At 35.0% G+C, this 25,362-nt stretch overlaps 5 protein-coding genes across 5 annotated transcripts; 3 read left to right on the top strand and 2 right to left on the bottom strand.

Moving 5' to 3' along the window:
• The first annotated feature begins 2,009 nt into the window (after positions 1–2,009).
• Positions 2,010–2,871, top strand: LOC18035549 (protein FAR1-RELATED SEQUENCE 9). The gene is made up of 2 exons (XM_024179919.1): positions 2,010–2,716; positions 2,799–2,871. The coding sequence occupies exons 1-2, from the start codon at positions 2,010–2,012 to the stop codon at positions 2,869–2,871; spliced, it is 780 nt and encodes a 259-aa protein (XP_024035687.1).
• Positions 2,872–6,889: 4,018 nt separating this feature from the next.
• On the top strand, positions 6,890–7,557 carry LOC18035672 (kiwellin). The gene has a single exon (XM_024179519.1). The coding sequence runs from the start codon at positions 6,907–6,909 to the stop codon at positions 7,555–7,557; it is 651 nt and encodes a 216-aa protein (XP_024035287.1). The 5' UTR covers positions 6,890–6,906.
• Positions 7,558–8,647: 1,090 nt separating this feature from the next.
• LOC18033800 (lysM domain receptor-like kinase 3) lies at positions 8,648–10,829 on the bottom strand. Its single transcript, XM_006424464.2, has one exon. It carries the CDS (start codon positions 10,153–10,155, stop codon positions 8,779–8,781), a length of 1,377 nt encoding a protein of 458 aa, XP_006424527.1. The 5' UTR covers positions 10,156–10,829; the 3' UTR covers positions 8,648–8,778.
• Positions 10,830–13,597: 2,768 nt separating this feature from the next.
• Positions 13,598–18,023, bottom strand: LOC18035388. The gene is made up of 10 exons (XM_024179343.1): positions 17,892–18,023; positions 17,744–17,794; positions 16,889–17,005; positions 15,984–16,445; positions 15,205–15,647; positions 15,017–15,116; positions 14,552–14,611; positions 14,348–14,437; positions 14,137–14,259; positions 13,598–13,912 (listed from the first exon to the last, which is right to left on the bottom strand). Exons 1-10 carry the CDS (start codon positions 17,940–17,942, stop codon positions 13,598–13,600), a joined length of 1,812 nt encoding a protein of 603 aa, XP_024035111.1. The 5' UTR covers positions 17,943–18,023.
• A 1,628-nt stretch (positions 18,024–19,651) lies between these two features.
• On the top strand, positions 19,652–24,218 carry LOC18034073 (ATPase ARSA1). The gene is made up of 12 exons (XM_006424462.2): positions 19,652–20,047; positions 20,702–20,913; positions 21,047–21,109; positions 21,205–21,330; positions 21,720–21,794; positions 21,925–21,993; positions 22,113–22,178; positions 22,486–22,563; positions 22,638–22,736; positions 23,266–23,400; positions 23,562–23,712; positions 23,807–24,218. Exons 1-11 carry the CDS (start codon positions 19,858–19,860, stop codon positions 23,697–23,699), a joined length of 1,251 nt encoding a protein of 416 aa, XP_006424525.1. The 5' UTR covers positions 19,652–19,857; the 3' UTR covers positions 23,700–23,712; positions 23,807–24,218.
• Positions 24,219–25,362: the final 1,144 nt, after the last annotated feature.

Here is a 25,362-nt window from a genome sequence, read left to right as displayed (position 1 = left end):
TCTATTTTCCACTATTAAACAAAGTTGTATTATATCCCTATGTGCTTTATCCTGAAATGAAAAGCTGAATTTCTTGCAATATGTAAGGCACTCTGACTGTCATAAAACATAAAAAATTTCTCTTATTTTTGCTCGAACTCCTCCAAAAACCTTTGTATCCAATTAACTTCCTTACAAGCTTGTGTAACTGCCATGTATTCTGCTTTTATCGTAGATAAATCTACAATAGTCTGCAGTTTTGAAACCCAACTTACAACTGTTCCTGCAAGTGAAAATACATAGTCAGTAGTGTATTTCCTTTTATCAAAGTCTACTACAAAATCTGAATCCATATAGCCCCTAACAGTAAATTCTGATCCTTTATAACATAATGCAATATTTTATTTAAGGTTTCTCTGATGTATCTCAGAATCATCTTCACAGTTTTTCAAAGCTCTCCATCAGGATTCGTCATGTACCAATTGATCGCTCACACTGCTTGTGTAATGTTTGGTCTATTACATATCACAATGAACATTAAACTTTCCACTGCTAATGTATACGGTATTCAAGACATCTCATTCTTCTTTACTTCATTACTATGACAAGTACTTAAGAATAACTTAATATTAACAAGAAGTGAGGTAGAAATTGGCTTACAATCTAGCATGTTGAAACGCCACAAGGTTTTCTTCAAATAATTCTTCTGAGAAAGCCAAATCTTTCTAATATTTATGTTTCAATGAATCTGCATCCCTAAAATCTTCTTTGCCTATCCTAAGTCCTTCATTTCAAACTTCCTAGCCAATTATGTCGTTAATTCTTGGACTTTATCTTTGTTAGGGCATACTACCAACATGTTATTTACATACATCAGCAAAATAATGAAATCATTATCTTCAAACCTCTTGTAATATGCATAATGGTCTGAACTGAGTCTTTTGTATCAAAGATTCATGATAAAGGAATTAAATCTCTTATACTAATACTTCGACACATGTTTAAAGCCCTATAGAGATTTGTTCAATCTACAAACCAAGTTCTTCTTGCCTGTTTCAACAAAACCTTCTGGTTGGAGCATGTAAATTTATTCTTTAGGTTCTCTATGAAAAAACATAGCTTTTACATCTAACTGTTCTACCTGTAGGTCAAAGTAGCACACATCACTAAGACTATTCTGATTGTCATGAGTTGGTACCACCAGAGAAAATATTTCATTGAAATCAATACATTTTTTTCTGAGCAAATAATTTCACAACCAATCTTGCGTGATATTGTTTCGCTTGGTCATTACCATTATGTTTGATCTTGTAGACCCACTTGTTACTAATTATTTTTCTTCCATATTGTAGTGATACAATTTCTCATATTTTATTCTTGCGTAAAACTTCAATTTCTTCATGCATTACTGTTATCCACAAAGCGACATCTGTGCTATTTAAAGTTTCATAGAAAATTGATGGTTCTCCATCTTCTATTAGAAGACTATACGCAACACTGATCTCTGTAATATACTTTAAGTGCCACACTAGCGGTCATCTCTGAATACTCTTACTCACAGAAAGTAAAAAAAACTCACCGTCTATATACTCTCCATTTTTATATATCCTCACACACTTTTTTTCCAAATTCAAGTTTTACTACTCTTTGTATTCCTTGAATAATGAATATATATATATATATATATATATATATATATATATATATATATATATATATATATATATATATATATACAATATTTCTATTATCTGAATGTCCGGATATTAGCTATCCTCCGCATGTTGAATATAAGCGGTTGGATCAAATTGAGTCAATCCAACGCTCTTAAAGCCTTTGTGCGCTAAACTAGTAAAGTGCAACAAATATAATATTGATTTATTGCCGTAAAAGAACCCTAGTTATATAACTAGTTTATGATACGATTTAATAGAGCTCTTAATCACCAAAGACATGAAGAGTTAAATGCTAATCATGCAGACGTCAATGAAAAACCTACTTTGAAATTGCCTTTGAAGATGGAGAAGTAAATGGTTAGTCTTTACACACGTGAAATTTTTTATAAATTTCAAGATGAATTGTGGGATAATTTGCAACATAAAATCGAACTTGTAAAAGAAGATGCTCATCATTGTGTGTACAAAGTTGTGAACCAGAATGAAGATGATGGTGTGCACGAAGTTTTGTTTGACAAAACTTTGGATTTTGCTTCATGTATTTGTAAGAAGTTTGAGAGTAAAGGAATTCCATGTAAACATATTTTAGCTTATTTTCATAGAAAGCAATTTACATATTTGCCAGATCAATACATACTGAAGAGATGGACAAAATCTGAAAGATGTGATAAAGTCATTGGTGATGGTAGTTTAGAAATAGAAGATTGTTTCCAGAATTCAATTCTCATGAGACGTACTGCATTATTTCAACTCGCTTTAAATGTTATTGATAAGGTTGTCATTAGTGAGGAGGCAAGTAAGATACTGATGGATGATTTCGAAAATTCACTTCAGAAGATTAAGTCAGTTGTAAGTCATGATCCAAAAGCTATGAAGAAAAACAAGTGTACTAACCAACATGTATTGAATGATCCACTTGTAGTTAGGGCAAAAGGGTGTGGAAAAAGGCTGAAAAAAAGAAAAGAGAAGGCACGAGCTAAGGATAAAAATAGGCGTTGTCATGGATGTGGAAAAATTGGACAATCACATGATAAAAGAAATTGTCCAATGCTCAAAAATCGGTAAGCATGTTTAACTTAACATATAATTATTATACAACATTTTTTTATACTAATTTTTTTTATCTATTTTTACTTCACATAGGTCTTCGTTATTGGACGATGCAGATAGTTTTGATGAAAGCTCCTCCTCTACAGGTACATGGTCTTTGACATAGCTATAAATATATTTTGCTGTATTGACATTTGTGAATATGAAGTAAGAATCTAATTAATTATTTGTCCATGCATGTGTGGTTGACTACAGATGAATGACGGTTAAGATCTGGGTTACTTTGGATTCATTTGAGAAATCATGGTTATTATTTTGACCATGGGCAATTAATTTATATTTTACCGAATTTTACAGTAACACAATTTAATAGACAACTAGTTATATAACAAGGGTTCTTTTACGGCAATAAATCAATACTATATTTGTTGCACTTTACTAGTTTAGCGCGCAAAGGCTTTAAGAGTGTTGGATTGACTCAATTTGATCCAACCGCTTATATTCAACATGCGGAGGATAGCTAATATCCGGACATTCGGATAATAGAAATATTGTATATATATATATATATATATATATATATATATATATATATATATATTGGATACACCTAACATCTTTTGGAATAATCATCAACGAAAGTCACTAAGTACTTTGCACATCCTAGGGACATATCCGATGATTTCTAAACATGAGAATGAACTAAGTCTAGAAAATATTTATTTCTGGTGCCAGATCTGTGGAACTTTAATCTATGTTGCTTACTTGTAACACAATGCTCGCAAAACATAAAATTCAACAATTTGAACCCCAAATGCACCTTCGCTCGGAGAGAGTCTTTAAACTTTATTCTTACATGTGGCCAAGTTTAAGATGCCACATCGTCACTGACTATTCTCCAGTTAATGTAACACACGCATCAAGCTTCTTATAGTATTTCCCCTTTAAGCATGAACATATTAGTACCGATACAAGCACGCCTCTAACAACTTTCACTATCTCATTTTCCATATGAGTTTTGCACCCAAGATTATCTATTTGTCCCAAAGACAATAGATTTTACTTCAGGCCTTTGACACGTCATACCTCTTGAATAATGTATATTATACCATCAAACATCTTTATTTTGATTGTACCAATACTAGCAATCTCCAAGGCATGATTATCACCTTTATATACAAATCCTCCTGAGATAGGTTCATATTTGTGAAATAAATTTCTCTAAGAGGTCATGTGCTAAGTAGTTCTTGAGTTTATAAGTCAGACATCAGATAATCATTTTCTATCTATTGAAACCATTACTGCCTCGTTGTTTAAGACGTCACCATCATATCAGGTATTTGCCACACACTCCTGAGCATTTGATGACTCGAGATATTTACCTTTCTTATCTTTTGGTTACTCAAATAATTTTTCTTGACGTGCCCTATCTTACTACATTTATAACATTTAATTTTCTTCTTTCTTTTTTACTTTGATTTATCATTATTATGATTCCCCTTGAGGCCATGTTTCGTTGATCTTCCTCTAATCATTGTCAGCCCTTCTGCTCACTGCAAACTTGCCTATCGGTCTTCTTTATTCTTACGCTTACTCTCTTATTCTAAAACAGAGGCTACAACATCATCAAAGACAAAGTACTACATTAGGATATTGTTCATCAGATTGATGATGAGTTGATCATACGAATAAAGTAAACTTTAATGTAGAAGCTTCGCACATTCAGTTTCCTCTATTTTATAACCTAATAATGTAAGTTGTAGAAATAAAATTTAGAGTGTTGATATGGTCGGTTCCCGATGTGGTTTCCGCCGTTCGAAGAGTATATAATCTCCTCTTCAATAAGATCTTATTGTGCAACAACTTGGCCTCGTATAGTTTTTTTAGAGCATCTCAAATACCCTTTGTTGTCTTTTTTTTTTTTTTTTGCCGCACTGGATAACACCCCATCTGCAAGTGCCAAGTGTAGATCAGTAATTGTATTGTCGTCCTTCTCATTTTACTCGTCACTAGTGATTCCAGCCAGTTTTTCCCCAATTGCTTTTAAACAATTATTTTTTCTCAAAATTGCCAGCATCTTCATTTTCCACAATGAGAAATTACTCCTATTGAACTTCTCAATTTCGAACTTTATTGCCATTTTGTTGATAAATACCGTACACAAGCTAGTGTACCACCTTAAATAGTTACAAGTGTTTGTATATGTGAAAAATACACATCATGAAAGTTCTCTGAAAAGACTAGAGAGGTCACAATAGTCCCACTTAAAACCTGGACTCTTTAGGCTCTTATCGCATTCATGACATAACTTTCCTAAACATGTACAAAACTACACAATTACTCCGTTCACACCATTATTCCTTACTTTGCAATGTAAAATTCTTGGAGGATCACTCCTACTATTTCATGTGAACAATATTGTATATATGAACAGTACCGTATACATGAACAGTACATCCGACTCTAAAAACACAACTAGTTGCTTTGATACCACTGTTAAGAAATTGATGGGTGAAGCAAATATAGAAGTAAAGTGAAATTGAGAAATATTAAGACAACAAAATCACATAAGGACACCAAAATTTACATGGTTTAGCTTTTAACCTACGGTCACAAGCGAAGATAGAAGAAAAATATTTTACTAGTGATGTGAAGTATACAAGTATTTTAGTATTTTATCTCACTACCCGAAACCCTAATACTCTCACTCGCTAAACTCTCAAAAGCTTTTATAATTTAAGCTCTCAAAATTCTCTGCTCTCTAAATATAGGAAATGCTTCTCACAAAATGGGATGAATTTGCTCTTCTTCTACACTCCAAATTATAGGCAAAATAATGGCAAAAAAATCAATAATTACGGCACACTAGCAAAGCACCAAATTCAGTGTTTGAAATGTCAAAGTCAAGCACCAAATTCGGTGCTAACTTTAACAGATACTGCGAGATCTAAATTTACGTGCGTTTATGCCATAAATTTGCCGTCTTTTACTGAGAATTTAAATCCATGCATCCCTTCTTTCTGATCCTGAATTTCAATTTTAGCTAATGATTTAATCTTTTCACATATAAAATGGTTGAAACTTTACATGTATTTGATTTTGAATTTTTGATATGCAAACGATTTTCAAACTCTTCAATTGGCAGCTCATAAAGCGTTTATATTAGATTACGACTATAGTTCAATTTGTAAATTTATGGAGATAAAGATTTGTACGGACAAAGACGCTCTTCTTTTTTCTCCTTTTTTGCTCTCTGTATTTAATGAATGATTAAAATTGAGTCTTATATTTATTTTTTACTTTACTTACAATGAAGCTAGTTTTTAAACTAAACATGGAAGTAAGAAGAGGCCAAGAAAAAAAAAAACGAGAGAACCCTAGTGCAATTTATATGGCTTGGAGCCTTGGATTTAGGATTTCTTTTAACAAGTTTGGGATTTTTCTTATTTTTCTTAAATTTTGTATTTCATTTATAATTTTGATATTTCTTTAATGATAGAAAGATGAAAATACCTTTTCGGGAGCTAAAATAGAAGGGTATAATAGCAAATTGAAAACGGGTAAAATCAAGCCAAAGGTAATAGTAGTTAACACCGTTATAATGATAAGGGAATTTGGACTTATTTTAAAATATTAAAAAAAATTTACTTACTTTCACAAAATAACAGGGGGTTATACTCAATCAACAACAGCTACTTCAATGGACGGATACTGGATCACCATGTGAATGCATTGATATTCTCCTATAAAATCTACCCATTAATTTTCTGGAGTGACTATGTTTTCTCCTAGCGTCGAAAATACGTCACATGACCTGATGATCCTTGGAAACTCATCAATTAATCGTTGAGGTGATCAGTTGTGCATGAGTTTATTACATTCTTTCAAAAAGTATATCTCAATCACAATGGTGATTAATTATATGAACATGAGAAAAAATAAGCATTGTAGTCAAATGTCTACCGAGCATCCACGGCAAATGTAAATTTCTAAGAAACTGCCGCGGTGAAACTATCTATGGTAGACTCTTGACTCTTGAATTACATATGGAGAGACTTTTGGCGATAAGAATATAGCATGTGTTAGGGAAAATATAGATTGATGAGGGTGAGAGTCTCAATTATCTAACATGGTTCTATAAATTCATGTATATCTTCTCACAATTTTCTATCGGACCTCTCAGCTTAACTTGTTAATCAACATGGGAAAATCCTTAGTTTCCTTGGCTTCTCTCTCCCTCTTAACCTTCTTCTGCACGATCTCCCTTCCATTATACTCAAATGCAATTTCCCAATGCAACGGCCCTTGCGGAACCCTCGACGACTGCGACGGTCAGCTCATTTGCATCAACGGCAAGTGCAACGATGACCCAGATGTAGGCACACACATATGCAAAGGAGGAGAAGGAGGAGGCGGTGGAAATTGTCAGCCCTCGGGCACGTTAACATGCCAAGGAAACTCATACCCCACATACAAATGCTCTCCTTCGGTTACATCATCTACTCAAGCTAGACTAACGAACAATGATTTTAGCGAAGGCGGTGATGGGGGAGGTCCATCAGAGTGTGATGGGCAGTACCACGACAACTCGAAACCAATTGTGGCGCTGTCGACTGGGTGGTATAGTGGAGGGTCAAGATGTGGGAAGATGATAAGGATTACGGCTAACAACGGGAGGAGTGTGTTGGCACAGGTGGTGGATGAATGTGACTCCATGCGGGGTTGCGATGAGGAGCATGCAGGTCAGCCACCTTGTGACAATAATATTGTTGATGGATCTGATGCTGTGTGGAGCGCTTTGGGTCTCGACAAGGAAATTGGGATTGTTGACGTTACTTGGTCCATGTCCTAATCAATAATTTATAACTATAAAAGGGTTCATTTTGCATGCATAAATAAAGATCAATTCGATCCATGTCTTTCTATGAATTCTTAGCAGCTTCGTCTTTCAGACTGTACGCGCACTCCTAACTAGGGGTGATGACTTTACCTATTTAAATAAGACTGTCAGATGAGTTCTGTCGTTTATGGGATAAAAAGGGTTTTTCTCAAATAGCTTTCTCTCTCTCTCTCTCTCTCTTTCTCTTCTTTCTTTTTATTTTTTTCTAATTATTATGAATAATGATGCTTGACCCCCAAATAGTTCTCTCTCTCTCTCTCTCTCTCTCTCTCTCTCGCCGTTGTACTTGGAAATTGCTACAGTAATGGACAAATGAGTGAATGACAGACCACTTTCATGATCTAAAACCCATGTCACCAGCAACAGCAAGCGTACTCCAAATCTTTCCATTGCTTCTTCGAATTCAGTTCTCGTTATTGGGGAGGGTTTCTCTTTTCGGATACGCTATCGGCTATCACCGGGTAATTTGGTGCAATTTGTATTGTCGCAATTCCAGCAGCAGCGTGTGGATGGAACTTAGTTTTGGGCCTGGCTAAAACATTGAGCTTCTCGTACATGTTATAGAAACTGGGCCTTATAATTTATAGCCCATACAGTTGTGTTGGATCACATGACATAAATTATGTTAAAATTTAACGTGTGTGTATAATAACATCTCCATCTATGTAATTGGAAAAAAAAACAAAAAAAAAGGTCTCCATTATGAATTTTGATTTTGGCTGCATGCACTTCCCGATATCATTTCCTTTCTTGTTGGTTTCTTGAGTTATCATATCTCGTGTCATGAATGAAAGTCACAAATCATTTGAATTGAACAGCGCGCATACGTACGATGCGACTTTCTCTGGATAAGGATATGCATGCCACCAAATAGACCAACCGCAATATCAAGTCGGCACATAACGCTGATTTATTCTTCTCTTTATTAAGGATTATATTAAATTTCTTCAGTTTATTTATAATCACGGCATGGAAGAATACTATTGGACAGAGAACGAAAGTGACTTCTGTCAATTTCTTCAATTTTTCACTTTTTTTAATCTTTGTCTGAATTATTACATAAAATATACAAAATACCCCCCACTCACGTCACCATCGACAATAAAGCTAACTACAAAAAATTATTAACATAATCAGCCGCTTAATTACTGTTAATTTTGATCCTAATTTGACTCATGATCTTGGTGCCAAAGAAAGAGAAATCCCCGTTGGCATTTTGATACTACCAGACCATTTTCGTGACGCCAAGTACAACTTCGAAATCTTCCGCGAAACGCGTCCCATATCGGGCCGCTTATCAGGATCCACATCAACGCACTCCAACGCGACACGTGTCACTCTCTCCGCCACGTCCACTGGGAACGAATCCCTCAGCCTCCTGTCCACCCACTTCCTCAATCTCCCTTCTCTACCCCCATCGTTATCATCATCGCCACCGTCCATCGCCAATCTAGCGGTGTCTATCACCGACGTCCTCGCAAGCTCGCCACGTGTCCTATCGTACTTGTATTTAAACGGCTCTTCTCCGCACAACAGCTCCAGTATCACCACGCCTACAGCGTACACGTCAGATTTCTGCGTCGGGATCCCCGTCGCTCGAAACTCCGGCGACATGTAATCTCTCACTCCTTCAAATTGCTTCCTTCCACTACTCGATCTCGTAAACGGCGACGGCGTCGCTTCAACTATCTCTTCGGAAATTTCGCTTTCTCCTTTAAAATCCTTAATTTTCTTTCTTTCATAGTCGTCATCAGTCTCTCCGCACAACTGAGCCGTACCGAAATGGCAAATCTTAGCGTTAAACGACGGTTCAGTAACTATAATGCTGCTACTCTTAATATGATTATGCACTAGGTTCAAATTCAGTCCGGTGTTGTTATGAATGTAATCAAGGCCGTGAGCGAGATCCGTAGCGATCTGCATTCTGGACATCCACGAGGACAAAACGGTAAATTCCGGATTCCTCGAGTTTCTTAAGCAATCGGATAAATTGGCACCGTTGATGTAGTCATACACGAGGTATATGTAATCATCAGAGATCGAAGCGCCGAGAAGCTTGATTATGCTATTGTGATGGCTCCGGCAGATCACCGACAATCTTTCTCGTATGTCTTGAGTCTGGAGGTTGCGGCGGAACCTTCGCTGGAAGATAATGACGTCTCTGCCACGCAAGACGCAGCGCCAGCAGCTGGTGGAAGAAGAGCTCGAGTGCTTTTTTGAGAGGAAGTTGTTGGTGGCGGAGCGGATTTCGGAGACGCTGTAGATGTGGGGGTTCTCGGAGATGGATTCGCGGAGGCTGGTTAGCGAGGTTCGGCTCGAAGTGGATGTGGTGGTTGTCTCTGCGAGTGAGGAAGATGGTTTAGCTTGTGATGACGAGGAGCTTGCTGCCGCTGCCGCGTAGTCGGCGCTGGTAGAGGGTGTGGGATAGGAAGGGGTGCGAGGGGAGTGAGCTGGCGTGGAGCGAGTTCGGCGGGGGCGAGGGGAGTGAGTTTGGGTCGGCCGAGCTGGGGTGGGATCGGAGGCGTTTGTAGCCATTTTGGTCTTGCACATATATGGGGTTTGGGTATTTGGATTTTGGGAAGATTAAATGGGAATTTCGATTAGCTTTAGCGTATGGAAGATGGAAAATTGAATGGACCAATTGGAGATGAGTTTTATGGAGATGTTGGAGACCGTCGGCGAGGCAACGAGTAAAGCCCGAAAAGTGAACTAAGTCAAAGTCAAAGTCTGTTCTGTGAGGAAACAAATCGTGCTAATGTGCGCACATGCCGTGATGGCGATATGGAGCAGTGAGTTAATGATATCTATCTCCTTCTTCTTCTTCTTTGGGTTTCACAATTAAATTTATTTCTTTTTATCAGCAAAGCAAATTTCTTCTAATGAATAATAATAATAATAATAATAATAATATGTTCAGCATGTGCACGAGCAGTTTAGGTACTAAGGGTACCAATGGTGTTATGGTGGACAAACAGGAGGAATAATAATTGAGTTCTTGATTTGCTTGTGGTCCCGTTCTGCGCGGACGAACTTGTTCTGTGCGAGCATCATGAAAAAAGGGTTTGTTTGCTTAATAGTTTAAAAACTGGAAAATAAGCCGCAAGGCTTGCAAAAGATTCTATTCAAATGGCCTTTTTAGGCGTGTCCAACTGGAACTGGTTGTGGCAGCGTGGCCCTGTAATAATCCATTTAGATCCTGACCCGCTGTCCGGATACTAGTTTTGTTGACTTTTTTTTTTATTTTTAAAGATCTAACCAATTGTTAGTTAATGTTATCATTAATCATAATGTAGGTCGATGTGATTATTATTATTATTTTTTAAATCTCATCTTGTGGTATGGTTTATTAAGGTTTGGATTCTTTTTGACAAAATAAATCCTTGTTTGCGAACAATGTTGGTATCATGGTATGTACCTTTGTACGTGCGTATTTAGATTGAGTATTACGTCGATAGTATATTTATCTTAGAGGTTTACAAAACACAGTCCAAATTCTGCCCTCAGTAAAGGTGAAATTTTATTAGAAGGTACGAGACAGGTTGGAATTCAAATTGATTTTTAAGTTTACTTCCTTTCCAAATTTGATTTCTGTTTCAAAATTACTCGATTAAAACTAAAAAACATTATAATCTGACTTTTAAATCAAATTGTGATGTGCTATTTAAAGGTTAAATCAGTCTTCAGTAACCCCAAAAGCCAAGTTTGAGCTCGTCAGCGTCAACTTCAACTAATCAAGTTGTTCACTCGTCGGGCCGTTTTTCTCAGTGTAGGTTTAATAAAGCGAGGGACACTCAGCTTCAAGTTGATCTGGAGTCATAAACCGGCGGGCGACTACCACCAGTCCCAGAATTCAAAATCAAACTGTCAAAACAATATTCTTTGCCAAAGCAATCGCTCACAACCCCACGAGTGGGGTTGATTGAAGCAAGCAACGATGTGAACATGTGTATATGGATATAAATCAATGACAACGGGGGAGAGAGGCCGATCGATGGTAGGCAGGATTAAACAAGTCAAACATCGACAGTCACATCAAATGAATATATTCAGAGCCAAATTGACAAAAGTACCGGTTCTAGATTGTCAAAATTCTCGACTTACAACATATGAAGCATGGAAAATGATGTTCTCACAAAACTCAGCACAAAGCTTGCACGTGTATAAAGCCATTCACACGTGCAAGCAACAACGCCACACACGCACGCAACAAATCCTGCAGCAACGTTCCTCCCATCTCTCTCTCCCGTCTCCCTCTTTTCTCCCCCACCACACAGCAACATTTTTCTCTCTCTCCCGTGTGCACACAAGCTTGATATCAGCTCCGTTCTCCCTCACGACGCAGCAACAGTGACAGCTCTCTCGTCTCTCGCTTGAAGCATCTAGCTGGCTCCCTGGGCTCCGATCTCCCTCACTCTCTCGGCTCCGTTGTCTTCATTCTCTCGATCTCAGCTGCATCGCTCTCTAACCCCCAACACAATCGGCTTAATTGATTAAAAAATAATTTGTAATTAAAGATGCAGACTGCTTAATTGTTAAAGATTAATTAATATGTTTTTGAGGCCTCATAGATTTTGAATGGTTATGGTTCTTGTTAAGGATATCGTGGTCTTCAAATTATTTTATAGAGCATATATTAATTTGGTGATTAATGTTGATTGCTTTGCTTATGGTTGCTTGAATTTAGTTCTTACATGAGGGACCTTCTCAGTTTGGTTTGATTGGGTTCTTCAAAATTGCTTATGATTGCCAAGGACTGCAGCAATTGTTCCTCTGAATGGGAAGCTTTGTATCATTCGTAACATCATGAGCATTAGTATGGTTGCTGCACTGCGGTTTGGTGTTCGTACCGTGTTAATTTTGTATTGTGTCAAATTTAGATTGATCTAAAACACGATTTATTTAATAATCGTGTTAAAATATTAAAATTCAAACTCAATAAAAAAAATAAACAGATTACTTAATAACTCGCTTAATAGTTATATGTTTAAAAAAATTTACATTAAATACACACAAGAAAAAATTATTAATATTATAAATTATACATATCTACTAAAAGATTTTTATACTACTGAAGTTTTAATTATATATATATATAGAGAGAGAGAGAGAGAGTATAATATATCAATATTATAAAATATACACGTCTACTAACATTTTATATATTTATACTATTAGAGTTCTAGATCTAAATAAAATTTTATAAATGAAATCATGTTTATATGTTCATCCTTTAAAAAAATAAAAAATAAAAATAGAGAATAATGTTCAATATTTGAGTTTTGATGACAAAAATCGACAAATTAATTTAGAATAAAAAAATATAACCGTGTTATTGATCGGATAAATGGGTCAAGAACTTTAATTCTAACCCAACATAAAAAAAATCATGTAAATTCAGACCCAACTCGTTTAATAATCGTGTTAAATTTAACGATCCATATCTAATTATTTATATTGTGTTCGTATCGAATAATCGAATTGTGATAAATTTTACCAGTACTAATCTGCAGTAAGGTTGCTTCAATGGTTCAATTAGTCGTGTTTCCCGGTCATTTAATCAGACATATATCAACTTTTGGCATTAATGAACTATTCGCCTTTAGTTTTAAGAACTTTAAATACAAAGCAAAATGCAGCGTCTCAGTTCCTCACTGCCACCATTATTTGTTCCTGTAATGATGATTAAACCTACAACTTTTGTCCTTCAAAGGAAATTTGTTAGTTAATACCCCATTATTAGGGCGGTAATGAACCAATTTCTTTCCTTGTGTCGTGAGTTTGTTTTAGATTCAAATATTCAGATTTTATTACAACAAACCAATATGTATATATATATATATATAAGGTACACGTGTCGAGTCTATATTGCAATAAGATAATAGATAATAGATAATAATAAAATAACGTGACATTTTCTTTTCCTTTTCATCATTCTCTTAAGAGACCAAATATATAGCTAATACTAATTAAAAAAAAAAAAATTGTTTCGAGCCTATATTGCCAACAGATACTGAAACTCAAAATCATATGGTATCTTCTCAACAGTGATAGAAATTTTGCCATTGTTATGTCCCTGGTGCCTGAAGCAATCCACCATTGATTTTCTCAGTGACCCAGATGTGGGCAGCTGATGACAAACCCACTCCACTAGTGTGTCAATGTCCATAGCAAAATCGAGCATGTTTCGAAACAGAAGCTCTGGGAACGCTATCTTTCTTGTGTTTGTCACCACTACTGAAGCTTGCAAGTACTCTAGCTTTGATTTCTCCAACTCAGCTATTACACCATCAGCTGTGTATATTCTCACCTGCATAGATATTAATTATTTCGGTGTCGTCGACCACGCATAAATAAATAGGCCACGTACATTTACACATGACAAGAATTCAATAGGCGAAGAAACATACACGAGGAGCATTTAGATTTTTTTTTCTTATTTACCTTTGAATCATTATTATAACGTCACATTAGTTGAATACGAACTATGTATATATAGTAGTATTAATGTTAAGAAATGAATTTTATTATTACCGCCGGCGAAGATCGTGTTCCATAACAAAGAGCAAAAGTGACATTAGGATCAGTGGATTCGAGCCCATAAAGTTTACGAACAATGGCTTCTTTTTCATCCTTTTCGCCGGCCTTTTGATCAACCTGTGTATGTAAAATCATAAACCAATTAATCTTGCAGATTTAACAAGATTTTCTTATCAAAAAATGAAATTGAATCATTCATGGTCACCTCTTTTAAATTGGAAGACTCCTGGCCCCTCAAAATGTAGTGCTCTATCGCCTGAGCATTTATCGTGCTGCCTCCTATGCTGAGGGTTGCCTGAATTCAAACAAATTTATTTAAGAAAACGACAAAAGCGTTTCCAAATGTAATAAAAAAGTAATTAAATTGAGTGCTTAATTACTAAAAACTGTTATCCAACTTGAAATGTACCTTGTTCATCAATGCGATCAGTTTCTCTGGAGAATTAGGCACTCCATATTGGAGAAATCCCTGAAAATATGAGGCCAACAGCATGTTAGATTAAAGGTGGATTTAATTTCAGTAATTACTATGACTTCTATCTTAATTATATACAAATCAGATTATGGCATGGCATGTAGAAAATGAGAAATGTTTTAAAACCAATTGACCCAAAAGTTTAAATTAAAAAGGGCCCAATAATAATATTAAAGATAAATATTAATAAAATTAATAAATAAGAGAGTATGAGGGAAAATAAACTTGGGACCTTGACTTGATACTATGTTAAAGAAAGCATCCAACCTAGAAGTTTAAGGTTACATACAAAAGCCCAACAATAATTTGAAAGGCAAAGTCTTAAGAAGAGATAATTAATGGGGTGTGTGTGTGTGTGTATATATATATAAAGGAAGAAATGGTTCATCAACAACATACATGCATAATACAAGCGTTGAACATGTTGATCCAGAATGCTAATTTCTGCTGGTATGTCAAGGCTTTCAAGTCTACCGTCTGAAGATTGTTCATTAAGATCCTGTGGGTCACAAAAATAGAAGATGAAACAACTATTAGCCAAGCCTTATGTGCTTCTACATTGTAGATTTTGAAGTTTCTGCAACTACCTTAACTTTCTTATTAGAGGAACAGAACTTGAACTCGAAATGCATTTCGGATCCATGGAGCTTGATGAGAAGATAACAAGATTCTTGTAAGGGCCGATGTCCCTAGGAATAGACTCTTCCATATAAAAAATGCCATATGGGTCTTGTTGCCTTGAATCTTTCTGTAACACAATGCTTGACTTTGAATTCAAGCTCGTGTCAGCTCTGAAGCTTCTTGAGGCTATAGAAGAGTGTATTGACCTTGAAATGGGGCCTGCTTTTTCTAGTTCAATAGCTCTTGATGTTCTAAGTAGCCTGACATATATGAAGTTCAAACATCTCATAATGCTCTCAGATAGCTTGTTGGGTTGCCAATTTTGGATGCTCTCTTCTAATAGAATAGAATTGGATAAAGATTTTGGTGGGAGGTCAAAAGAGATCTCCGCTGCGCTACGTTCCCTTGGCTGAAGCAAAGTAATACAGAATTCATAATCATTAGTAATTTATCAAACTTAACTTAATGATATAAAATCAATGCCATCATCAGGGCACTCAATACATTTGGCCTACATCACTCGCGTACCAGACCGATTGGATCATCTATTATAATATGATCTCTCACTTGAGTAAAGTATAAGTGTGATATTTGATAATTTATTTGTGAGAAACGAAAACAAAGAGAATAAAATGACATAATTTTAATATTAATCACGTATATCAAAATCCAATATCTTTGTTTAAACCTTGGTTCAATACACGATTTTTAATTCATTTGAAAAATAAAATAACTCAGGGCTTACCTTTGGGGTTGGATGTCTAGGATCTCTCAGGGGTGAAGCTGGCTTTATCATCCCACTTTTTCTCGGAACCCTATCTTGAAATTTAACCTCCTGTTGCTGTTGGAATTGATTTTCTTTCTGATCCACAAATACTACTTTTGAGTTTCCCATTTTCTTCTCATTTACACTGAAGTCACTGAGATTATAATCGCCTTTTATTGCTTTACTTATGAAATGCAACGCCTTGGTCTCAAATGCCACCTTCTCATTACCAACTTTGTTTATCAAAGGGCTTGAAATATTTGCCATATATGTTGAATGTCCTTGAAGGTTGCCTAGACTTCCCAGTTGCCATTGTTTTGATTTTGTTTCCTTCGTGACTTCCTGCTCATGTTTCAATCCAAGTTGAAGTTGGCTAATTTGTCCTTCTAGTCTTTTTATCTCGCCTTCAACCAGAGCTAGCTCTGCTAATAACTCCTTGACCTGCACAATTCATGGAAAGAGTTGTACAATTTAGTAGTAGAAGAACTAGGGATAACATTCCATTTAGCAATATGAAAAGAAATCTACTGCATGATATTACATCAGAACGAAATGAAAAAATTTAATCGATTTAATCTATTTAAGGAAGATTGAGTGTTAACTACTTGAATACATGTATTAAATTAATAGTCATAAAACCGTAAGAATCTAATTAAATCCAATCTGATGACATTTGCATTTTGATTAAGCCAAGATGTTGTCCTCATTAATCTATAAATTTAGTTTTGCCTAGTGATCCTAATCATAGGTTAGTGTTTTGTAGGTGCTGCCAAGAAATTAGTATTTGATTCTCACAAGACAGACACACGCACACACATGTATATATTTTTCATTTTTAAACTATATCAAGCAAAAAGGAGGCAGGAGGTTAAATAGGTACATACCTTTGGAGGAAGAAAATTGGGAATAGAAATGGCAGAACCATCCTGACCATTATGTATTCGCTCCAAAATTTCATGCAATGTTTCTTCTTGTTCGAGCATTTTTTGAAGCATGGAGACCTGAAACATTGAGTATTTTAGAACCAATACAATCTTCACTGGTATCTTTTTGGTATACAAACAAAAGGGTAACTGAAATAAATATAAATGTCTTTAATGATGGCTAGAGATGCTTTAAAAGTTGATGTACCATACATGCTAATCATGGTCCATATCCTTTCACTTGACTTTTTTAATCGCTATGATATATGCACCAACGGTTACAAGTAACAACTGATTAATTTATGAGACAAGAAATAGGGTTTCTCTTATTGCTCCCCCTTTACTTAAGCGTCCTAGGCCTCATACTACATTTCTAAAAGGAAAGTTACTTTGTAGGTTGTATTCTCTCCTTTTTTTTACATAAAATTAAGCTTGACATTATATTTCTGGAACTTGCAATTGCATGGCCATACGCTGCCTCTTAAAAAGGCAGAAACCACAGTAAGAAGCTTTTCTACAACTGAAACCTAAAGATGCAATAAGATTCCAAGATCACCATGACTTTTGTTGTTTTGAATCAAGAAAGAAAAAGTAATTAATTAATGTTAAAACACTGTCGTTTTTCTTTAACTCGTATATAGATGCGGAGTAATGATCTAATGCACAATGTTGTTTGAGTACGTAGTGATGTGTTTACTTGTCGGTTGATGTACTGCTTTGTAGCACTATTATTCACAACGCATTACAGAAATGTGCTATGTGAGCAGTTGTTCGCCATATGGTCCGTAAAAATTGACATTACTCATACGTACATACCTCTCTTTCAAGTTCCTCTTTCTTTTGCTGCCGACTAATCTTCTTTCTTCTCTGGATTAAAAGTTAGACGAAGGGACTAGAAATTAACAAGAAAACAAAAGAAACAAAGTGTTTTCAACTGAAAAATTGAAATCGTTACAAAACTTACTGCTATGTCCAGTGGCATGTTAAAAGACAGTCGTGTTTGCTGAGATGCCATGAACGAACCTGGACTGTGCAACTTAAACCAAGCGCTCCACCGCTTGCTGGAAGTGGAGAAAACATTTAAACGAATGCAAGAAGTACAGAAGAGGTTTCGATGATGAAACGACGAGTATTGGTGTTGGTTAGAGGAATAAGACTCAGACTTAGAGGCGAAGGAAGAGCAGCGGCTGGTTGTTGAACTGGCTGTTGCTGATGTTTGACTTGCTTTTGCATGGGATGATAAAAAGGAGCTTTCATGATGATCAGGCTCTAGAGGTTGGTTCATGGCTAACCGTCTCAGCTGTTGTGGGTGGGACATCGTGTGTACTAATGGCCCTTTGCTTGGAGTAACTTGCAAGATCTTGTTTATTCAATGTGAAGTTTACTCTCAGATCATATAAGTGGTTATATATAAATATATATATATAATCTGTAACATTCCTTAAAAGTTTCTCTAATAAAGATTATCCTTCCTGAGCTTCTGCCACGTGTCAAGTTGAAGTGTGACGACTTCTTTTCCTCAAGGTATTGATGGAAATTTTCCATAACACGAAACGCCAATATCTATTTTTTAATTTCATCCGCAACACAGGAGTTTAGAGTTCAGGCAATTAAACGAACATACCTTTAGACAGTTCTTTAATTGGTATTTACTTGCACTCTACAGCCGAATCATCACTAAGAAGATAATGGTGAGAGAGAAAGTCAAAGAGTGAGTCCTAAATCTCAATGAGGTAAAATCTCACGTTAAATTAATGCACTGTTTATTTTTTTTTGAGTTAATGACTTAATAAACTTATTTTTAATCGGTTAAGTCATTAGATCTATTTGTTTTCTTAACTTAACGAAAAGTTTTAGTTATTAAGTCATTAAATTATTAAGCTAATTCTTTTAACTTTTTACTTAATCTAACAAGTCTGAATAAAATTGATTAACATGTTGTAATTTAGAAAACTAAAGCGGTTGTATTCACCGAAACATAATTTATGTTATGATAAAACACTATCTTATTGATATTATTTTTTTAACAATGAAATTTAGTAAGGGCAAAAATATAAAAGTACTATCTTTTAAATTTTTTTTAAGTTGAAAGAAACAAACAATTTAACTCTTATTTTTAGAAATTCAAACAAAAAATAAATATGTCATTAGATTTCAGGATTATGATTCTTTCATGATCTGATCTCCTACTGAGCAAAAATATATGTGGGTGATTGGTAGTTAATAGATAAAAAAATTAAAAAAATTAAATTATACCCATACACTATTACTTAAAAACACATGGTACAAGATCTTTAAAAATTCATGAGAGTTCAGATCAAGAGATAATTTTTATCCTAAATTCAGACTACTTCAAGTTATTCATATTTAAAAAAAAAAAAACAAATGCCACCTCAATTCGTCTCGTGCGTATAAAGAGCAAGACACCTATTGTATTATGAGTTAAAAAATTATATATTAAGGTCGCATTCGTCCAAAATCATACTAAAATATGATGATGCATGTATACCAAATGAAACTTTACAAAATGCTCTGCATAGTTGACATTGGCCACTACAATTCCATATTATTAGAAAAATATATATAAGTTTCACGTGGTTTGTCATTTCCCCTGGGCGGAGCCGCCATGGTCCGTCATTTCCCCTGTGCTTTGGGAATTTTTTTAGTAAAAGGCCTTCCCTCGTAATTTTCAAAATTTTTAGAGTTCCAATAATTTAAGAATTGCACTAATTAGATTAATATAATTTAATTATCAAGTATTGCGGGATATTTTTTTCCCCCTTTTTTTAATTCTAAAACCCTCTTTGCAGTTTCTAAAACCCTAAACAAGTCCTCTGCTTATTGCTTTCTCTTCTCATTTTCTCAAACTTCTCACATTCCGGGAAAGATATTAACAGCAAACAATAACCAACGAAAAAGAAAACAATCAGATGGGTTCTCGCCGTTTAGCCTCATTTTCACTTGCATCTATTAGCGGAGTCTCTTCAAGAAAGACCTCCATGGCCATGTTGGCTCTGTTTTCTAAATCCCAGAACTACACTTTCCTATGTAGAATCGCCAGAAGCTTCGAGTTTGTTTCAGCTCCACTATATAGAATTCCATTGAAATCCCCATTCCAAGGCAATTCTTTTCACTTTTTTTCTTTCTTATTTAACTGGTTTTTCTTTAGATGGCTTTTGGTTGTGCGCTTTTTTTTTCTTTTCTCCCAGTTAGATTGATAGGATACCCTTCTAAATAGCTTTACGCATTTGTTTATTTAGTTTCTTCCAATTTTGTTCTGTCTTGTAGAAATATGATTAGAAAAGGTAGCCTCAGGATGAACAAAGAAATGGGTTTGAAAAAATAAATAAATAAAATATGTTATTGTTTTGAAAAGGATTGAATGAGTAAAGGGAGAAACAGATTATATAAAACTGAAGCATTGGAGATTTTAGACAAATGCTATAAGATTGTCCTTGTTTCTGGATAAGTAATATGGATAGTGAGTTCAAGTTCAGAGGATCAGCAAAATGGATTCAATCTGTCTGTATATGTTTGATGTTAGCAGATCTCAATATCAAATTAAGCAACTTTTTAATTTCTGCTATAAACCCATGAGTTTAGAGGTTATCCTGCTTATCTTTGAATGAGATACTTCAGGACATTTTTCAAAGATCATGCAGCTTGGATTTTGGAAAACATTGCAAATTTGATGGCTGTTAAGTTGTATTTATTGCTTAATAAAATTTGGCTAAAACACTGTGTAATCACATTTGGATGCTAATCGTCTACCAGTGAGATCGATCTCAACACCTAGAGAAACTGTAGCTGGGTTTGATGAGATGGTTGCTGGGACCCAACGTAAGCATTACATGTTAGGTGGGAAAGGTGGTGTTGGGAAAACAAGCTGTGCTGCTTCCCTGGCTGTAAAATTTGCTAACCATGGGCACCCTACCATTGTCATCTCAACTGACCCTGCCCACTCTTTAAGTGATTCTTTTGCCCAGGTATTGAACCAAAGGACCATGTTTTTTCTCTGAACTGAGGTTGCTTTATTGGTCTTTAGTGTTTGTTTACTTGCCTCATATTATTTGTAGAAGCCGTTCATTATGGATGTATTTTGTTTCATATCCTTTCCAGGACTTAAGCGGAGGTACTCTTGTTCCTGTTGAAGGAGTTGATTCCCCATTATTTGCTCTTGAGGTAGTTGGTTAATGAACACCAAAATGATGCCATTTCATAGTAGCTCTGTGTCATCTCCACATTGATGCAGATATTTAGTTGTAGCATTATTACAGATAAACCCTGAGAAAGCAAGGGAAGAATTCCGTACTGCGAGTCAAGGCAGTGGCGGCGGCGGCGGCGGCGGCGATGGCATGAAGGATCTTATGGATAGTATGGGCCTCGGGATGCTTGCTGACCGGGTAAATAGTTATCCACGGCTACGTCAATCTTATTTAAAGTCCCTTTCCTGTCACTTGCTTACAGTTCAGTATTGAGTTGTGTCCCATAGTGGCTAGTTAAAGGGAGTCAATTGGGCATATAAGTAGCATAGGTCCCCCCACCCAATAGGCTAGTCTTTTGGGTGGGGTACCTGAATATCCTAGGCCAAGGCCCCTAACGTTGAGCTAGCATTGGAAAACAAAAGCTTGTGTAAAACATGGAATCTCAGTTATGCAGCAGTGGCTTAAAACTTATGAACTTTTTTGTACTTTGGATATAAGTTGTCAACATCTTCTTGTACGTTGGATAGCTTTGGATTATACTCTTTTGTTCTCTAACTTTTACTTGTGGTTTTTTGCATTTGCTGCAGTTAGGAGAACTAAAACTAGGAGAGTTGTTGGATACTCCCCCGCCTGGACTAGATGAAGCTATTGCAATTTCAAAGGCATGCATAATTGATCTCTTTTATATTTAATTAAATTGTAAATAGGGTTCTTTGCCTCTTGCCCACCTCCCCCAACACGCGGGCGAAATTTCTTCTCTTGCCATTTGCTAACTTCACAGCTGGTTGACAGGTTATGCAATTTGTTGAGTCACAACAATATAATATGTTTACTCGGATAGTGTTTGATACTGCACCTACGGTCAGTTAATATTTATGTTCTCTAGAAGATGCTTTGATCTATGGTCATCCATTTTATTTTTGTTCTTTAGAAGGTGCTTTAATCTAAGGTCATCCATTTGTTTTCAAATTGCTTTGTAGGGTCATACACTTCGGCTTTTGTCTCTGCCTGATTTCTTGGATGCATCCATAGGGAAAATGATGAAGGTATATATGTGGAACCTGGATTCAAATTGAAATGTGTTCTGATTTACCTTGATGAGGAAATGGCTGAGTTATAATTGTATTTTATATGGTGCATTTAAAAATTAAAAGAAATGTAAAAGTGTTAAGAAGATTTCATTATTGATTGTGTCACTGAAGGTTTATCATTCCAAGTGTTTCATGGGGCTATAGACTCCCATGTATTCTCTCATCTTGGATTTTTGTGTTTTATATATATATATACCATTCTCTGATTCTATTAATGTTGTACTTATTGAAATTTGTTTTTCAAATTCTTTATGTATTCCAGTTGAAGAAGAAGTTGGCTTCCACAACTTCAGCTTTCAAGTCTGTATTTGGAAAAGAAAAAAAACAGCAGGATGTTGCTGTAAGCATGCAATTTCTTTTTTAGATGTCTTCTGCTTTGTTTAAATACTAAGCTTTCTTTGTTTAAACTCATAGTCTGACAAGCTGGAGCAACTAAGAGAGAGGATGGCAAAAGTGCGGGACCTTTTCCGTGATCCAGATTCCACGGAATTTGTTATAGTGACGATTCCAACGGTAAAACCCCAAGTTCTCATCTTTACTTTCGCCTAACTCAATAGTTATTAAGCTACATATAGCTATATCTTTTAGTCTGTTCCTGGCAGAACACTCCAGTTTCTCTTCTCTCCTTGTTTTTCTCAGCATAAACTTATTTTAGCAAAACGTTTGGCAGCATTTTTTGAACAACAGAGGATTTGCAACCGCAATAATAATTATTTTTAAAAAAAAAAAAATGATATTGGTTTAGTATTGGATTGAGTGCTTATGATGGGGAGAACTTAATTCATTTCCCTTTTGTCTCTCGAATAATTTTCAATAATTCTTTGTTTTCCACTGTGTCTGAATTTTATCTGCACTGTACATAAAACATGTGGGTGTTACTTGGTAAATTTGCAAATCAAAATTCAGTTTTAACTGAGTGAACCTGAGTTGCTTTATGATTAGTAATTTTTTCCTGTTTTCTTCTCAAAAAAATTTCTTTAAAGAAGAATTATAAATATTTATTTCATTGGTTAATTTTGACTTTTAATATAACCAATTTCAGGTTATGGCCATTAGTGAGTCATCAAGGTTGCATGCATCCTTGAGGAAGGAATGCATTCCTGTTCAGAGACTTATTGTTAATCAGGTTCTACCTCCATCTGCATCAGACTGCAAGTTTTGTGCAATGAAAAGGAAGGTACATAACTTACTTCTCTGTATGTAGTAATAATCAAAAGTTTTATTTTGTTGGAATGTTATCCATGACTTGTTCACCACCATTTTTTTTTTAAATAATAAAATCAAATGCTTTACACATTGCTTGTTGTCGCTGTTCATATGTTATCAACAACATTGCAGGATCAGATGCGTGTCCTTGAGACAATAATGTCCGATCCACAACTTGCAAATTTGAGATTAGTCCAGGCACCGTTAGTTGATGTTGAGATAAGGGGTGTTCCAGCTCTTAAATTTATGGGGGATATGATTTGGAAATGAATTTCTACTTAAGGTGAGCTATCTAGATCCGGTTCTACACTTCTCGAAACTTGTTTCAAAGTTGCCAAGTGAATTTATGGGGAATTCTATTGCTAATGTTTTGACAGGTTCATACCCAGTTGAGCATCTACTTTAACAGAGAGGTTCATGCCTACTTGAGCATCTATTTTGACGTGTATGAAAATGTGAATGCATAGGATAACTTTGGTTTCTAACTGGACGCGTGACTGACTTAAGTCTCAAGCTGTTTTCCTGGAAAATTAGTCGTGTAACTAATTAAGGGAAGTACACAAAAGCTCAAGAGCAGCAGGCAGAAGTTCCCTCTCACTCATTGGGCTTCGATTGAGAGGCAATCAATAAATTGTTCTCTATTCCGGTTCTAACATGTTTTGTTGAAACTTTTTAGTTGCTGTTTTGGGACAAATAATAAGGTTCTCTTCGTTTCTATAGTGGATTTTCTTATCTTTGCTGATGATGTTGAATGAGGTAAACATAAGTGTGGGTCTTTTTGCAATCTAAAATTACTCTTAAGCATTCTGAATTTAATAAAATTATTTCTTGCGAAAATATTTATGATATAATTTACTATTAAGGATAATGTATTATGAGCAAATATAAACAATTACTTTGTTCACCTATCTATGACACTCATTCAAATCAAAATTCTCCTACAACGAATTTTATTTCCAACATCTTAACAACAATAAGTTGAACAAATATTTACAAAGGACTAAATCAATATTTTAGGAGATTTTAACCAGAAATTCTTTTATTTTTCTGTATAAAAAGAAGGAAATCTTTTTAGCAATGTTTTTAAAGATAATTAAACTTCTCATTGTCCCACATTGATTGCGATAATGAATTAAAAAATTGATTTTGTCCAAGAAAATGAATTAAAATCTCACATGAATTTGATGAATAAGAAAAACTAGAAAATACTTGAATGCTTTCTGCAAAAAGAAAAAAAAAATGATAACGTTTTGTTCTTATTCTTTTTTTTTTTTCTTTTTAGTTTTATTGAGTTGAGTATTTTTATAATTATAGGTTCGTAGGTCAATAATAGAATAATTAAGTTAAATAGTTATTTTTGGTGAGTTGCTGATTTTTTTAAATATATATGGGTGAGGACTATTTTGACATTTAAAAGAGTGTACATAGTAAAATCTAATTTTTAGATTTTAATTGTTAGATATTAAGAGAATAACTGAGTATTCAAAGTAATTTTTAAAATGTAAATGGTCACATCCAAAACATAATTATTGGGGTTGGTATGATAAATATGATCTGAAGTTTCTCTTCACGGTAATTTCTTTTTCATCTTTTAGCGCCTCATGTTCTATGCTCGAAAAAAAGTTTGTGTAGGTACTCAAACAGAGATTTAATGACTGTGACAAAGCTATAACAGTTATAGAACGATCACATTACTCAAATTCTTTGGTCATAAGGAGTTTCCTTAATCTTACACAAGATTTTTCTGCGATCAATCTAATTTTCAAGACTAATCTTCAACCAGAATAACAGAAAATGTCTGGAACATATTGAAGTTTGTTTCAACTTTTATATATGGGGATATTATCCCTACTCATTTCATTAAAGAATCTTTTCTCTTAGATTCTTTAATGAAATTAATAGAAAAGTAACTAGTTAATAGAAACTAAATCTT

This window comes from Citrus clementina, unplaced genomic scaffold (genome assembly GCF_000493195.1).
Source record: "Citrus clementina cultivar Clemenules unplaced genomic scaffold, Citrus_clementina_v1.0 scaffold_8, whole genome shotgun sequence".
Classification (NCBI taxonomy): domain Eukaryota; kingdom Viridiplantae; phylum Streptophyta; class Magnoliopsida; order Sapindales; family Rutaceae; genus Citrus; species Citrus x clementina.
The sequence above is the reverse complement of the archived record's forward strand: the minus strand, read 5'-3'. Positions and strand labels throughout refer to the sequence as shown.